Source organism: Gasterosteus aculeatus, chromosome 1 (assembly GCF_964276395.1).
Source record: "Gasterosteus aculeatus chromosome 1, fGasAcu3.hap1.1, whole genome shotgun sequence".
Taxonomy (NCBI): domain Eukaryota; kingdom Metazoa; phylum Chordata; class Actinopteri; order Perciformes; family Gasterosteidae; genus Gasterosteus; species Gasterosteus aculeatus.
Window position 1 is genome coordinate 25,722,927 of NC_135688.1, and position 16,291 is coordinate 25,739,217.

General features: G+C 43.9%; 1 protein-coding gene across 1 annotated transcript in view; it reads left to right on the plus strand.

The window, feature by feature from the left end:
* Positions 1–16,291, plus strand: part of LOC120821052 (gamma-aminobutyric acid receptor subunit gamma-3) — a 54,227-nt gene that overhangs the window by 9,060 nt on the left and 28,876 nt on the right. Inside the window, exon 3 of the mRNA XM_040179418.2 lies at positions 8,615–8,682. Within this exon, the coding sequence (XP_040035352.1) occupies positions 8,615–8,682 (68 nt within the window). The remainder of the gene's footprint in view (positions 1–8,614; positions 8,683–16,291) is intronic.

The window sequence follows — 16,291 nt, forward strand, 5'->3', positions numbered from 1 at the left end:
TGATTGGGTTGAATTCATACACAACAAATGTAACCCAAGTTACAATATGCATTGTATTTCACTTTGTTTTTTATGTACAGTGGGGAGAACAAGTATTTGATACACTCCAGATTTTGCGGGTTTTCCCACTTACAAAGCATGTAGGAGTAATTTTTATTCTTCAACCGTGAGTGACTGTATCTAAAACAAATCGAGAAAATCACATTGTATAATTTAAAATATATATATTTTGCAGTTTATTACATGACATTAGTATTTGAAACACTTCAGAAAACTGAAATCAATATTTGGTACAGAAACCTTTGTTTGCAATTACAGACATCATACGTTTCCTGTAGTTCTTGACCAGGTTTGCACGCACTGCAGCAGGGATTTTGGCTCACTCCTCCATACAGACCTTCTCCAGATCCTTCAGGTTTCCGGGCAACACAGACTCCGCTTCTACAAAGATATTCTTTGGTCTGGAGACGGGCTAGGCCACTCCAGGAACCACTCCTTAGTTGCCCTGGCTGTGTGTTTCGGGTCGTTGCCATGCTGGAAGACGCTCTCACTGAGGGAAGGTTGGCCAAGATTCATGACGCCGTTGTGTGTTACTAATGGTGTCCTTTGAGACTGTGGTACCAGCTCTCTTCAGGTCATTGACCAGGTCCTGCCGTGTAGTTCTGACCAGATCCCTCACCTTCCTCATGATCATTGATGCCCCACGAGGTGAGATCTTGCACGAAGCCCCAGACCGAGGGAGATTGACCGCCATCTTGAGCTTCTTCCATTTAGTAATAATTGCGGCAACAGCTGTCACCTTCTCACCAAGCTGCTTGCCTGTAGCCCATTGCAGCCTTGTGCAGGTCTACAATTCTATCCCTGATCTCCTCACACGGCTCTCTGGTCTTGGCCATTGTGGAGAGGTGGGAGTCTGTTTGATTGAGTGTGTGGACAGGTGTCTTTTATACAGGTAACGAGTTCAAACAGGGGCAGTTAATACAGGTAATGAGTGGAGAACAGGAGGGCTTCCTTAAGACAAACAGGTCTGTGAGAGCTGGAATTCTTACTGGTTGGTAGGTGATCAAACACTTATGTCATGCAATAAACTGCAAAATATACTTTTTAAATTCATACAATGTGATTGTCTGTATTTTTGTTTTAGATTCGGTCCCTCACAGTTAAAGAGTACCGATGATAACAGTTACAGACCCCTACATGCTTTGTAAGTCGGCAGTGTACGAAATACTTGTTCTCTCCACTGCATGTCGGCCTCTTTAAATCCACCATAAGCTTTGCATTTATCTAATGCAATCAAACACGGGGGTGCTGCCTGCATGTTTTTTTACCACCCTGGGGGACATACGTAACATCACTGCAGACTGATGTGTCATCTTTTGTGGAAGCCTGAAGCTGCTGAAACCTCATCCTCTGCACCACGAGCTTGTGTGGTATCAAAAAGTTTCCATTGTTGTGGTAGCACAGGGGAGCAAAACCATGCATAATTCATTGTTTACCTAATGGACACAAAGCCTAATTAAATCCAAAATGTCTCCAGCTGTGACTGGTGTCTCAGATTTTGTGTGTGCCTGTCGATCCGATGCCAGTGTACCAACATGGTCGTGTCAGTAGGGCGCCGGCAACAGCCAGAGATTGAGGCATTCCCTTTTTTCCTAGCAGATGTCCAAGGCCTATTTTAATTATTATAAAAAAATATTTCATCAAAAAGAAAATGTTGACACGTGGTCCTACAATCCGGTGAACTCGCAAAGTAATCAATAGGATAAATGAGTCGTATGCCACTCGTTCACCAGGGTGAGCAGGTATGAGAACAGTTTATTTAGTTATTAACAGAAATTTAGTTGTGAGGAAATTCATTGTGTGCATAACTTTTTGTGTGAAACAAGCACACCCCCCCCCCCACCTCCCCCAAAATCCTATATTTTTTTACTTATTGCTTGGTGGTAGCTGTGTGATTGCCTGCTGGCGATTCATAAGCAGTGAGACCTTTCCCTTTTCCTGCTTCTCATTAAACCTCCAAGGGGACAGAAATACTTTCTCTTCCTACATCCATTATATTTGATTCAAGGAGCTGAATGCGAGTACAGTCCACACACACAGGCGGTGTGCATGCACGGACTACAAACACACAAGTACTGAGGTCTATACACACCCCCACATCACGGTCAATATCTGTCTGATGGAAAAGTATTTTCATTTAGACTTGCATTACTTTTTTATACGTCCATGACGAGAATATATGACTTTTTACCGAATCCTCGGCGCACCTGAAGTCGTCTTTTATCTCCGTCCAAAGAAATAAGCCAGATTAGTGTTCACACAACATGTTGTCTTGTGTCGTTTAATAAAATACTGTTTGCAGGGTCACCCAGTGGAGCTGCACATTAAAATTACATTTATCATGTGAGGAAGATTTGCTCGGCAAACATGCGTCAGCAGTAAATAATTCATCCAATTAAATGTACACCGCTAGTTGCTCATTCTAGCCACAATTCTACAGGCTCAGGAGTAACCTTGCTCGGAGGCACCAGGTCAGGAAATGCAACAGGTGAAAAAGTAATGACTTCTTAGTGCCGCTCAAAGTGATGCACCTCCAGAGAATCATCCCAGAACCTGCAGCTTGCTCCAGCTTTACGGGGCTTCGTAGCAAATTTCGGCTCAGCTGGTAGAGAACAAAAGCCGAGCTAAAACCGAGTGAATATTTGATAGATGTCGAAGCGTCAACTTTAATTGTAAAATATTTGTTTTATCTTATCCTGCACACACACACACGCGGGGGGGCTGGAGTCCATCCCAGCCAACTTTGGGCGATAGACGGGGTACAACCTGGATTGGTCGCCAGCCAATCGCAGAGACATACAACCATTCACACTCACATTCACACACCTACGGGCAATTTAGAGTCCCCAATCAACCTGATCCCCAGAGCATGTCTTTGGACTGTGGGAGGAAGCCGGAGAACCCGGAGAGAACCCACGCAGACACGAGGAGAACATGCAGACTCCACACAGAAAAGCCAATGGGCGGAGCCGAACCCAGGACCTTCTTGCTGTGAGGGGACGGTGCTGGCCACCGTGCCGCCCACTTTCCAAAATTCGTATTAAAAATGTTGACGTCTAGCATTCTCACACCACGTTTTTTTTCTTTTTCTTTTTCTCACCATCTCATTATTTTTTTTCTCACTGTGCAGTTGTGTTATGACACGATAATAATAACTTGCCGTACATGTTCAGGCCCAGAAAATCGAGCCCCTCCATAAACACTTCAGGGTTCTCTTAGCTGTGTAGCATCACATTTGTCACATTTGTATTTTCTGCCGCAGTAAAAGCGGTGAGCCGGTTGAGCTCTTTCTAGGTCGGAGGAGCTCAGCAGTGAGCATCACCTGCGTACGAGGGACTGGAGCCTCCCGGTAGTTTGGTGACTGCAGCTGATGTCGCTCTCACTGGGACAGATGTCTCGCCAGAGCTTCTCCTTGTGGACTGAGAGGATGCCAACGTGTACAGACGTGGCTCAAATGGTATTTTGGTGATCATTTTTTTAACCCGCTTTCAAGAAGCAGAGGCCTTCTGTCTGCCGCGGCTGGTATGCAGTTTGAGTTCTTCAAATATTTCTTTGAGACAGAAATAGCGCCGTTGGTGGAGTTGAACCCCCGGCCGCACAACGTGCGCTGCGGCGCAGTTCAGGTTAACACACGAGCGCTCTTCCACGTGTGGTATTTTTACCACGTCATCTGATATTCAGCCCTCGCAGCCTGTTTGCGTGACTTGGGAAGACTGCAAACCGAGGAGCTGAAGTTTGGGCCCAGAGAGATCTTCAGAATTAAGTTTTCTTCCATAAGCGAAGCTCCACGCACAACCTCCCCTTTTCCTTCTTATGGTTGATAATTATTGGCTTCAGCGCTCTTGCTGATTGCCTTTTTAATGCCAAATTCATGTTGATGTATTTCTATATTGTAGCCACTTGGTCTAATCCTTGTTCGTCTTGTATGCCCATATCAAACAGAACAACTTAAATCACTTATTGACAATTTTAAGACCATTCTTTTAATTTTGAGGAAAGGAGAGACCAAAATCAGGGAGATTTTGTTTTGTTTGTTTCAGTCACACTGCAATGCCAGGAGGGATTTTAGAGGATCTCTAAGAAAGGCTGCCCGTCCTTGTGATTAGTGTTAGGGGGTCTGACACAAATATTCCTGCTGCCAGTCCATATTAAATACACGAAACTGGCTGCAAATTACAACACTACTACTGTGTTCTGAAAAGGACACGCACATGGCGTCCTCCCTTGTGTGAACAACTTGATCTGACATACAGTTGTTGAGACTAGTTATTTGATGGTAAGAATGAAAAAATAAGATTAGTGAGTTACTGGGGTTTGATCTAGTTTTTCTTTAGCTAAGCTAAGCTCACTGTTTATGAGCTTATGAGGTATGAGGAAGTTATCGTCAAACACTGTGCATTTAAGCACATCACCTAACAAAATGTTGCATTTCTGACTTTAAAAAAAAATTCTAACTTGGATTTGCATAGTTGCCTATTTGACGGGACTAGTGGTTGTGGTACAAACACTGACCCGCAACTGCTTTGTGCACCTTCACTCAGCAACAAGCATCACTTGTTCCAAACGGAAACATGGTGTTGATGATGGTGTTTTCGGTGGATCGGCTTGTGCAGCAGAGTATGGAGTGATTTGTTACGTGTGGACGACATTGGTTGTGGATCCATAAAGGAATTGAACTATACGACCCATAACTGTGACTTCGAGGCGGAAGTGAATAGAGGCTGTGCAGGTTGTATTTATTTAACAGGAATAATCCAAATGAACTTCCAACAGGAAAGTGATCTGACAAGGTTTCTGGATACAATTCTCTTCTTGATTTTGGGTTCATTTTAAAGCTATTCAGCAACATGTTTTGTTCACAAATCATTTTGAATCCACTATTGCTCTGATTCACGTTTCAGGCAGACTTTGTTTCCATAGCAACAGCATCCGAAGCTAATAAGCATTTCTATGTTAGGTTACGTTGAGGATCTGGCTGTGAGCAAATTACAATTGTTTTCATTTTGGTTTCAGGGTATATAAGTGATGTAACAGAGGCTAAAAAACAGACACTCCCCTTAATGCAATTTAGAATAAGTGCACTTATTGGACGGCGTTGTCTCACAATGTTCTTCAATCCGAGCCACCTGAGGATAATAGCTTTATTTCAGTATATCAAGCTATAGCTTCAGTGCTGTGTGTAACCTTTGGTAAACGGGACGTGATGAGTTACTTTGCAGCACATTCCAAAGTGAGACTGAAGATGATAACCCTTGGGATGGAATCTGACAGCCCACTGAGGCAGCGCTCCCTGCACAGTGCTCCTAGGACACTGAACATATGGGTGTTAAACGGTCAGCTGGGACGGCTGTGTGTGTGCGTGTGCGTGCAGGTGTGTGTGCGCACGCACACTGGGGCTAACACTGGGTAATGCATTCGTCATGCCAGCCGAGCCATGCGGGCATAAAAGCCCTTTCTTCTTAATCGAGGTCCACAGGGTAATGTGGTAATACAGATGGGGCCGGTCATCCCCTTCTGTAAAGCAGGACGAGGAGGAGGAGGAAGGTGAGCAACACAAAGAGAAGGAGGAAGGACTCATGTGGTCTCAAGACTGCATGGTGTTTTCTACATTAGAAGTGCAAAATAAGGTTGATAGATGGGTTGATAAGTGGGAAGACGTTTTTAAGTTTCTCCCTGTGTTGGTTAGACGTGGTTTTAAACTTAATTTTCCTCTTTCACCAGATGAAGGATAGCAAAAACAAGCTTCCATAAAGAAAGAAAGAATGAAATAAACTGTGCAGAAGAAGGGCAAATCTGTCCTCAATATTCACTTTTACAGCGGCAGCATCATTACCTATGCACCATCCCACGTGAATCTGCCATGTGCTATTTGGACGTCAGGTTAGCTGTTTCCATTTTTTCTTAGTATAGCGGGAAAATGAATGTGAAGTATCGCTGTAAATCAGTAGAGCTGACTGGTTAAAACAACCCGTACGCATGTTCAGTCCGTCCTTCTCCACCTTAATTATCCACGTGGTGTAAATTGAGGATGATTACCCTCGGGTTGTCCTAGTTGCCAAATGGTGCTGCTAAGCTGCAGCAGATCAGCTTTCCAGCCCATGCTTCCGCTTCGCTGGTCTTTACACTATCTCCGTTTCCTCTGCAAATGAGTCCCAAAGGAGGGACACTGTGCAGGGACACCAGGTTCCCCCCAGGGGGGGTTTCAGCCCTGTAATGCAAAGACCTTTATATTAGTTGGACACGTCTGCATGGCCCAAATGTGTGAATGTCGTTTGTCTCGGTCTGAGACTGGCAGTGTGTGCAGGGGTTTCCCCGCCGCATGCTAAAATAGTGGTTCCCAATTACCCTCAAGGAACAATGACAGTGATTAGGTATTGTCCTGCGCGCCACCAATGCCAGATTTCCCCAAATGGACAGTGAAGATTTGATTCTTAGCTGGACTTTGGGCCCGATGCCCATGCCGTAAGTGTGCCAGATAGTAATTAAAAGAGGGTTGGAGATGCTGTCAAGTGACCAGACGGACGCCAGCAGGAAACACTGCTGTTACTTCAAAATGATTAATAGCAGAAATGAACAGAAATACTCAAAAATACTTTTGAGTACTATTGAATGGTAATTCCAGCAATGGACATCTGGATGAATGAACAACATGAATGTGGTCTGGCATCAGTGAACACCGGGTTATTTTTCTGTCATTGCTGATGGCCACACATTATCAGTGTGGCACTGATGCAAATGGATGTTGGAGACATATTTGTAAGTAAAGATCCCCAGACAACATACCTGTAAGCTTACTATGAGGCAGTGGACAAACAACAATAATAGTAATCATTTCAGAGGTGCATCACATTGTTGTCTCTCATTGTCCAGTTGGCGGAGCAGAACATGCTGCTGGAATCGAGTCAAAGCCTCCCAGCAGGCCGTCACCAAACCAAACTGCTTGCATCAGTGGCCCAGCACAGCAGGACCCTGGAGACATAACACGCAGACCTGCACACCCCCGCGCGCACCTCAAGTCTGCTTTTCACATCAACATCACAGAAGCACACGACTGGGAAGACACTTTAACTATTTAGTCAAATGTGTTCGATAAAGGTGAACCATAAAGAACCGTTGAATGGGGGTAACACGAGCCATGGATTCATTAAGGAGGTGTGTCACAAACATTGTCACATCGTTTTTTAGCTCTCCGTCGGTAGTGCTGCTCTCTGTAGGTAACTAAACAGATGCCTGGTGACTGGTAATTTTGGTCAGAAGTTAAGCTTCTTTCTGAAGGGAAGGATTATTAACGAGGAAAAAGGCAGCAACAACTTTTGTAATCATTTAATTGTGCGGATAAAAGAGGCAAAGGAAGGTTTCCCCACTCTTTAAGTAAAGCACGAGAAGGGCTGCGAGTGGATTGGTAAAATATCACGTGTGCATAAAGCTCAGCACCATTGGGGGAACTTTATTCTTCTTTTTCTTGACTCCACCGCTTACGGAACAACGTCCCGCAGTGAGTTTTTTACAACGCGGCGCTTCGTAGCAAAACGTCTAACCTTCTGCACGCTAGAACACAGCCAGGCCGCAGGCGGCGGGCGCCGTCGATCCGCAGGTCACACTCCTGCAATGAAGACAAAAAACTAGCTCCCAGGGTTGGATGCCCGACAGCTCTCATAGTGCTCGCGCACTTGAACTCGTTCTATAGGCTGTAACCCATTGTTGTGTTCAATAGCACTTCAGAGGAGAGCCGGGTATTTGTGTGCCCAGAGTGTACGGCATTACCAGAGTGAATACCTGCAGCACGGCTACCGCGACATGTCGGGTCAAGAGTTGATGGATCCAATGATGTCATGAAACAAATTTACCTTTGTTTGGTTTATTGCACAAACTTCTGCAGCATTAAGAGCTCACCAGAGTGATTAAATGCATGTTCGTTTATTAATATTTAGCTAAAAATGATCCCAAAAGGTTGTTGACGTGGAGCCCCCCCTCCCCCTCCCCCCGTCGTGTTAACCACCCCCTGTAGACGGGGTTGTGGGTGGTCGGGTGACTCATTAGATTTAGAAGAAGCAGTGAGAAAAAAAACCCATCTTATAGCTAGAAAAATTAAATGTCACGAGTCCACCAGACCTGGTATGCCGGATAAATCATGTGTATTCTGAGAAAATAATGTTGAGTGAACGTCCAAACACACGTTGGATGGGGAAACACACTGAACACATTTCTGTTTTTGTCATTATTTCTTTTCTTCCTGGAATCAAATGTTGCTGCCAAGCAAAATTAGCCAAGATCCTTCATTCTCAATGGAAATGCAATTAAGTGCCATGGTAACACGGTAGCAGCTCCAGGAAACAGATTTTAAAGGAAGCCTTTATATTGCTGAAGGCTACATTGAATGATAACCATTGTTTTTAAACTTGATTATTGATTTGATTTTTGTCTGTGTACACACATAACAGCAGGAAAACACAGACAAATGACAAATAAGATGGAGCGATTGCACGAATAAATGTCCCACCTGCAACACGTGCCGTTACCATCACTCACTCTTCTTCCCTTCTGCCTCTTGCAGTGAAACCCACAGTCATCGATGTGGGCATATATGTCAACAGCATCGGGCCTGTGTCCTCCATCGATATGGTGAGTTAATGCTTTCTCTCCGCTCACACACACACACACACACACACACGTATCTATTATCCCGTGTTAGTATCATCATATGTGAATACCGCAATCACTCGCGGTGCGTTTGGAGGTTGTATGGGCCACCACAGCTGTTTCCGTGCTGAATGGAGCCGGGGAAGACAGGTGTGGACGCTTTGTTCACGTCCTGAGAATCAACTGGAATTACAGCAATGTGAGACATCTATAATCTCCGTGTTTCAGATGGGGAAACAAAGCTGCCAGATTCCACAGGTTTTTTTCTTTTACGGGAATATTCTATGCAGGCGTTTGGACGCCATTTTCAGCTAATGTGCACATGTACACATTTAGGGTGAGTCATGCTCACTGTTTTCAAAGACCCTTGGACATGGATCGTTGCATATTTCATTACAGAAGTTCTGATCACATGCAATAAAACATGGAATTCTGAGATTTCTGAGCTTCATGTGCGCATTGAGAAAATAGCCACTATTCAGACATGTCGAATCAATATTCTCGCGTAATATAATTATTCTGCCTGAAAATTCTCTCAAAATATTAACATGTTGTTTTGAAAATACTAACTAAGCTAAACTTGATCATGAAAGCGTTTTTATCTCAAAACTCCCCATATTACCAGATGTTGAGTTGTGACAGTTGCCTAGCAACATTTAAATATTCCAAGATATAAAAGCAATTTAGTCTTTTTTTTTTTTTTTTTTTTAACTGTCAGCCCGGCCTGTGACTTGTATTACTTCAGACCACATCTGCTCACTCAGGATTAGATTACATAAAAAATGAATTGGTTCATGAAGCAATAGCCTTCATATAAATTAGGTGCAATGTTGTGCATGTCTCTGTCGTTGTAGAAATGAAGTAATTAAATTAAAAAAAAGATACAAGTTAATATCTACCAGTAAATAAGAGAGCGAGCATGTTTACCATGCATCAAAAGGTTTGGCACAATGTAATTCATTTGAAATGAGTTCCAATTTAGCTGTGTTAATTTATGCAGATCATTACTATACAGCCATTAAGCAGAATACATTTAGGATTTCTTCCAAAGTGCAATTGGGTAAATTCAATTAGGGATGCAAAACAGCGTAGTTGAACTCCCGGATATTAAGTGTTTTTGTTCTCTCGACTCAGAGGAGCCGACAACACATGCACAGTCACTGTTTTGTATGTGTGGATTTTCCTAGCTTACTTTTATGAATCCATTCACACAAGAGAGGTGAGGGCCTTTCTTCAGCTGGTCAATCCTATCAAATTATAATACAAAAAGAACAAACATTGAGACTAATATTAATGAGGGAAACCTATGCTGAGCCACATGCTGTGTTGTTTCCGGTAGGATCTATCTTCGGAATGACTTCATCTGTGTTTGTCGTGATTTGCCCCTATAAAATGCTCTAGCTAAGGCTACTTACAAAAGGCATCCATTATTTGACACAACAGATAAATCCGACCCTTTCATTTTAAACCAAATCTGTCTGCATCAGTAAACAGCTTTGAGGTAAAAGTAAGCTCATATGAAGTCAAATCAACAAAATGGACCAGACGCTCGTGGCGTAAAGTGATGAGAGAGACGTCTGGGCAGACCTCACATTACCTTTCAATGGTCAATTGGAACAGAGTGTTCAACAAAGCCGAATAACATCAAAGTGGCACACTGCCACTCTGTGCTGCTGCTGGATGAGGTGCAGTGAGAACATGGATAGGAGATAATCCTAGACAGCAATCTTATGAAAAGTGAAAGATAATTGATTACCACAGATGTCTCTGGACAGATGGTTGTTGCGTGGACGATCGTGTTGCCTCAACACAAAAGCTGCGTGGGTGTTCATTTTGAGCAGAGGGAGTTTGGTTTGAAGTTTCAGTCTTCGAGAGTATCTCGAATGCGGCACAGAATGAACACATTCTTCAGTGATCATTGGAGCCGACGGAAGCTGATGTAGGGACGGGGGTCTCCTTTGTTGAGGGGGGTTTGGGTTAAATTCACCGTCATTGATTTAAAGAAGTTGATTTCTTCAGCAGTTCAAAAGCACTGAGAACTCAACACAATGTTCTGTCATAAGCTGCTTAATTAGAGAATTACTAATCCGATTCAGTTGAAATATATCTCCATCTCCAGTAGCCTGGAAGTAAAGTCAATGCCGAGTTTTATGCTCTCATTATTTTGTCTTGCAGTGAACTCAGCCGTACAGACTTTTGCTCCTGGTGTTTTCCACCACTGTTTTGGACGAAAGGGATTATGGGAGCAACAAGCGGACCAACTTTAAAGCGGGCATATTTTATTTGAACAGCTGAAATTTGAGCTACTTTCAACCAACAATTGTCATATTATCTCTAGGCTAAGTAAATCTGATGCCACGTTAAATTATTTTTTAAACAATTTCCTACTTAAATGAAAACATCGGAAGCACAAGACTGTGCACCTGCCCATATTCAAATGATCTCCGGAAATAGAAAGAGCCATCAAAGCTGCCGCGCTGCCAGCTGTTGTTTCCAACAACACGATTAGGACCAGTTATTAGACCAAACATGTTGAAGTAGGTCAATTCTGAAATGTTCACACTCAAAGCCCGATGGAGGTCAGTGTTCTTCAGGGCCAACCACTGTTATCGAGAACTGTCCTTTTCCTTTCTGCTTGGTTTTACATGTTTTTTGCTGCATCACTAAATTAAAACAAGGCAGTTTAAGAATAAGAAACATAAAAGTATGAATACTTGTGGGACAACTCTCTTTGGACTGCATGCATTTGGATGAAAAGCATCCTTACCTTCAAAGGAGTCTTTTTTTCTATCTATTTCAGGATGTTCTATTTGTCTATTTATAAATGGAAGCAATTGTGCAAATTATGTTCATTTTAGCAATCATTTGAAGTCAAATAAACCTGCATCAAATGCCCATCTTTTCAAATCAATTCAACTCTTTGTCTGTTACGTTAAAACAGTTTTGAGAGCTTCTCCAAAATAGGACACGCGCGCACACACACACACACACACACGCACAAAGCAAGGCAATTTCATTTCTACAGCACAATTCAACAGCAAAGAAAATCAAGCGCTTCACATAAAAGCATTAAAAACATCCAAGCACAAAGCAAGGAGAAACACACACACACGAGGGATAGAGCTGTTGTTGTGTATGAAAAACTCCTGTCCTTAGTGGATCAGTGAGGCGCGGCCGGGCTCGGCTCGCCCCCACACTGTTCCAGCGGCGAGCAGCAGCCCGTTGTGACGTTCCCGTGATCCGCCTCTGTGTTAGCGCTGATTGGCTTCGCCCTGTCGGGGTCGGGGGACGCTGGTCGGTGGAATGGGACTCCTCGGCCGCCCGGGAACGCGGTCACAACTCTTTTGTCTCGCTGTGTTTCTTCACATGTTATCCATTTATGTTACAGCGGAGGAGAAAAATAAGAAGAAAAAAAGAAAAAGGCAAAGCAATTTCATTCCGCACGGCTCGGCCTTGTTGCCTTTTCCACGGCTCCACATTCACGCTCGTCCCCTCGCTGGAGTCCAATCCATCACGCGTCCTCCATTTAGCGTGTTCGCTCACTCAGAGAGAGAGAGAGAGTGTGTGAGTGTGTGGGTGTGATTTCCCCGTGACAAAAAACAGGTCAAATCCCAGGGGTGCCTCAGATGCATCATCCATATTGATCACACACACACACATGTACTTAGCACTACCGTGTCGACCGAACTCCAGGGAGCTTCTCCTCCCCCCCCCAAAAAAAAGAGAACACGTTATGTTTTTTTATTTGCTCCTTTGGTAATAGCCACTGGCTGAGATGAGGCAACGCCAAGTGAAGCCGACAGTAATTTAAGACGTTCTGTGATGACTGGTTGAGTGATTAAACGGAATTAGCGGCATTAAAGTCGCGGGGAAGCGCCTGGCCTTTTAGAGCGTCTGCTGGGAGAGTCGGATAACGCAGCCGGTAAATGAGCAGGCAAAGATGGACACACTCTGACATCGGCACTATGTCCTCGTTGGCCGTGCTGGAGCCGCTGAGTGGGCGGCATCTCAAATGTACGGCTCCCGTATTGAGGGTGCCGGTGTTTATAAGCCAAGTATAGAAATGATCAGGAACGCCTGCTCTTTCCATGGAATGCACCGATTCCACGCCGCAATGTCCTATCATGGAGGTAATACCATAAATGAATATCAGCCAAATTCCCTGAATCTCACAAGTCTCTTCATTGCCCACCTCTGACTCAAGTGTCAAAGCAGATCTGTTTACACCTCCAGTACGTGCAAGTGTCGGGCTGCTATTTGTGGCCGTGTGAAAGCTTTGTCACGGGAAAGACGGCCTTTCTCTATTTATAAATGTTTTCACTTCAGAGCCTTTATTCACCGTTATCTCGCAGGTTTAATCCCCTGTCGTTATGTTGTACCGCAGCAAGTTGAGGGCGTCATGTTGGAATGTGCTGTGGGACCCTCTTTGAGGGGTGATGGCCACAGTACATGAACACAGAAAGCTCATCTCAATGCAGAGAGACAATCAAACGGACACAGTGGGATGTGCTGTTGTGTGAAGCTATAGGCTTCACTTTTGGTACTTGAAGTATATTTTGATGCCATTGCTGTTCTTACTAAAGTAAAAGAACTCTGCACTTGTGTCACCCAAGTATATTTAGTGCATGTACATTTATAGTGCACATCCTACTGTGTAAGTGCTTTATACTTCAACTTGAAGAAGAAGTCAACTTTTACCTTGTGAAGCCTTGGGTGGAGTCGCGCTGCTGTTCCATCGTGAGAGAATACGAGGTTGTCAACTCACGGTTTTACTTTGCCAACATGAAATCGGCTGTTTCTTGTGTGTGTGTGTGTGTGTGTGTGTGTGTGTGTGTGTGTGTGTGTGTGAGTAGCGTTTTTGTTGGAGGGACTGATAAAACTCACTGAAGTACTGTCCCCTCGTCTTTGATCACTTCAGCTTATTGAGATCCTTTATTTTTTTATTTTGAGTTCTACTTTTATTTTTTGCCGTAGCCGCAAGCTCTGATGATGGAGACAAAAAAAAAAAACACTTTCATTTATTCTTTTCACAAATCCTCCATCCATCCATCCCGGAGATCAAGGTTGTCCTTTGCAAGTACGAGTTAACCAAATGAGCGGACGTATAGTCGACGAATGCATTAATCATTTCCTAGTTGCTAGAAACGAGAAAGCCGACGAGAGGGACGGTGAGTCAGAGATGGAGAGGACGGATTATTATCGTCGTTGGCACGCCATCAATCTGACGCGGCCCCCGCATCTGTTAGACAGCCTGCGCGGGTCAAAGGAGACGCTACTGACCCACAACGCCAAGCAGGTCGCAGCGTTACAGCGACGCCCCACCTTTAATTTGGGATCGAGGGCCATCAATTCATCGCACATTTTTACATTTCACACCATCCTGTCAGCAAGCAATCACCACTTTGAATTGAAAACTATTCAGTTTTTAATTCATTCTCTTAATTTTTTCTTGACAAAAATTCTAAAATTGAGCTCCATTACTCTCGGTAACAACCGATTTGGGAACTCTGGTAAAATATATCCATGTTCCCCGGATAATAGCTCAACTATTGGAGGGATCTGTTATGACATTCAGGTCCGGCTATCATGTCCCACTTGAGATGAAACCCTGTTCAAACTGTTTTTGGGCTCATAAAATACTTACTATAATAATTACTGAGATCAGCGTTGGCGGTGTCTTTTGCATAGTTTCTGTTCTGCAAATATAAATACGCTAAACAAGCAAAGTGTTACTCCTGCATTGCATCAGCATGTTAGCCATGTAATTCAAAATTAAGTGCTGTGTGTGTGTGTGTGTGTGTGTGTGTGTGTGTGTGTGTGTGTGTGTGTGTGTGTGAAAAATGTGCCACCTGCTCATCACAGTGCAAAATAATGTGATTATAGAAACGATTTCTCCTTTTCTGAATGTATTTCCGCGCGTTTGTCTCGCGCGCTGCAAGTCTTCACCTACTCCAAAAACAGTTGTTTCTTGAGTCTCAATCAGCGGTGATGGGATACTCCGTATCCTGCAGCTCCACTCAATGATTACGGGTGATAAAACAGGTGTGTTTTTGCATAAAAGCTCCAAAGGCCTTTTCATCGACTTCCAATGCAGGCATGTGCATGGCTGCTTTTAAACCACGTGTCTGAGAGCCCTTCTTGTGTTTATTCTTGCTTTGTTGATCCCTCCAAGTTCGGTTCCCCATGAAAATTGGCTCAACCTGTACATGCACTTAGTGAGCGGCCCTTAGGGCAGCAGCAACAAGGGAAGGACTCCATGAATAATTGAGTCCATAGAGATTGAGGGACACTTTGAACTTCCACTCTGAAAAGAAGGATGAAGCTATTTTTGTGAAAGGGGACACTTACTTACAAGGTACACAAACAAGACTCACTAGAAGCCAGACATACTCTTGCTCAGCTCCATCCATCTGGATAGATGTTATAATAGCCCCGGGTAACCAATACCGACAGATCCACCAGCCAATGAGGGCCGTGTGGTTTCACTGCTGTTCCAGTGTCAATCACACACTCAGCGGTAGGGAGATCTGCCCTCCGCCCCTCCCCACCGCCTCTCCACCCCACCGGCGGTACATTGTGTGTGCAGGCGTCCATGGTTCAGGAATCTGTTCTTTCATCCAGTGTGTGGCGATCGCTCTTTGATTTGTGCGCACACTCGTGAGGGCGATGACGCTCTTCAGAAGAGACTCGTACTTCAATACCTGCTGCTGATTTTTGCTTGATTCGAGGTGGAGAATGTTTGGTTGTTCAAAAGTCGGTTTTATTCCTGCGTACAGATTTTTTGGGGGGATTTGATTCCACTGTCATCCATCTAGAAAACGTGACTTATTGAAACTGAAAGAGGAGAGGAATTGTCTCAGAGTTGATTGAGGACGTTATTAGTCAATAGCGGTGGAAAGTTGACTTGACTGAAATATGTGGCTACAAAACTGACTCTTTACAAACGATGTGAAAGATTCAGCTTGTACTGCCAAACCCTCACGCGGTTGTTACCATCCTACTCAGCAGATTCCATTAGTTCTATGCAGCATTTTTGCAACTTTGCAGCGCAGGTCCTCTCTCTCTGCTCTTGATAGCATGAGCTTCGGCTGCTGCAGCCGGCAACACATTTGAACAAAAATCAGAAAAATGCATTTGATACCATCTCCTCAACGCAGGAAGTCATAAGCGCTACCAGAAGAACACCGTGCATGCAGCCCGCGCCCCACATTCTGTTTCTTTTTGACATTTGAAATGAAAGTTTCTGTTAACAGTTAATCGGTTGATTATTAAAATCGTTGTTTGATCATTATTACTCCCAACATAATTGCCGCATGTCCATTTTAATTACAATTCAATAGATGATGCGCAGCAAGTGAAACGCCACAGGGGGCGTCCGACATCACTGAGAGCCTGAATCAATTTAGTACACAAAACGCATGTTGGTTTCAGGATGAGTGGGATTATCATTTCCATGGTGCTCCACAAGCTTGAGTTGTAATGAGACGCTCTTGGATCTCTTGTCTAGTCCTTCCATGGTTATTGCGCAGTGGTATTTTAGTAGCGTACAGAATGAAAAGAAGAACGGAGAATTTCATTTCACATCTCCAGT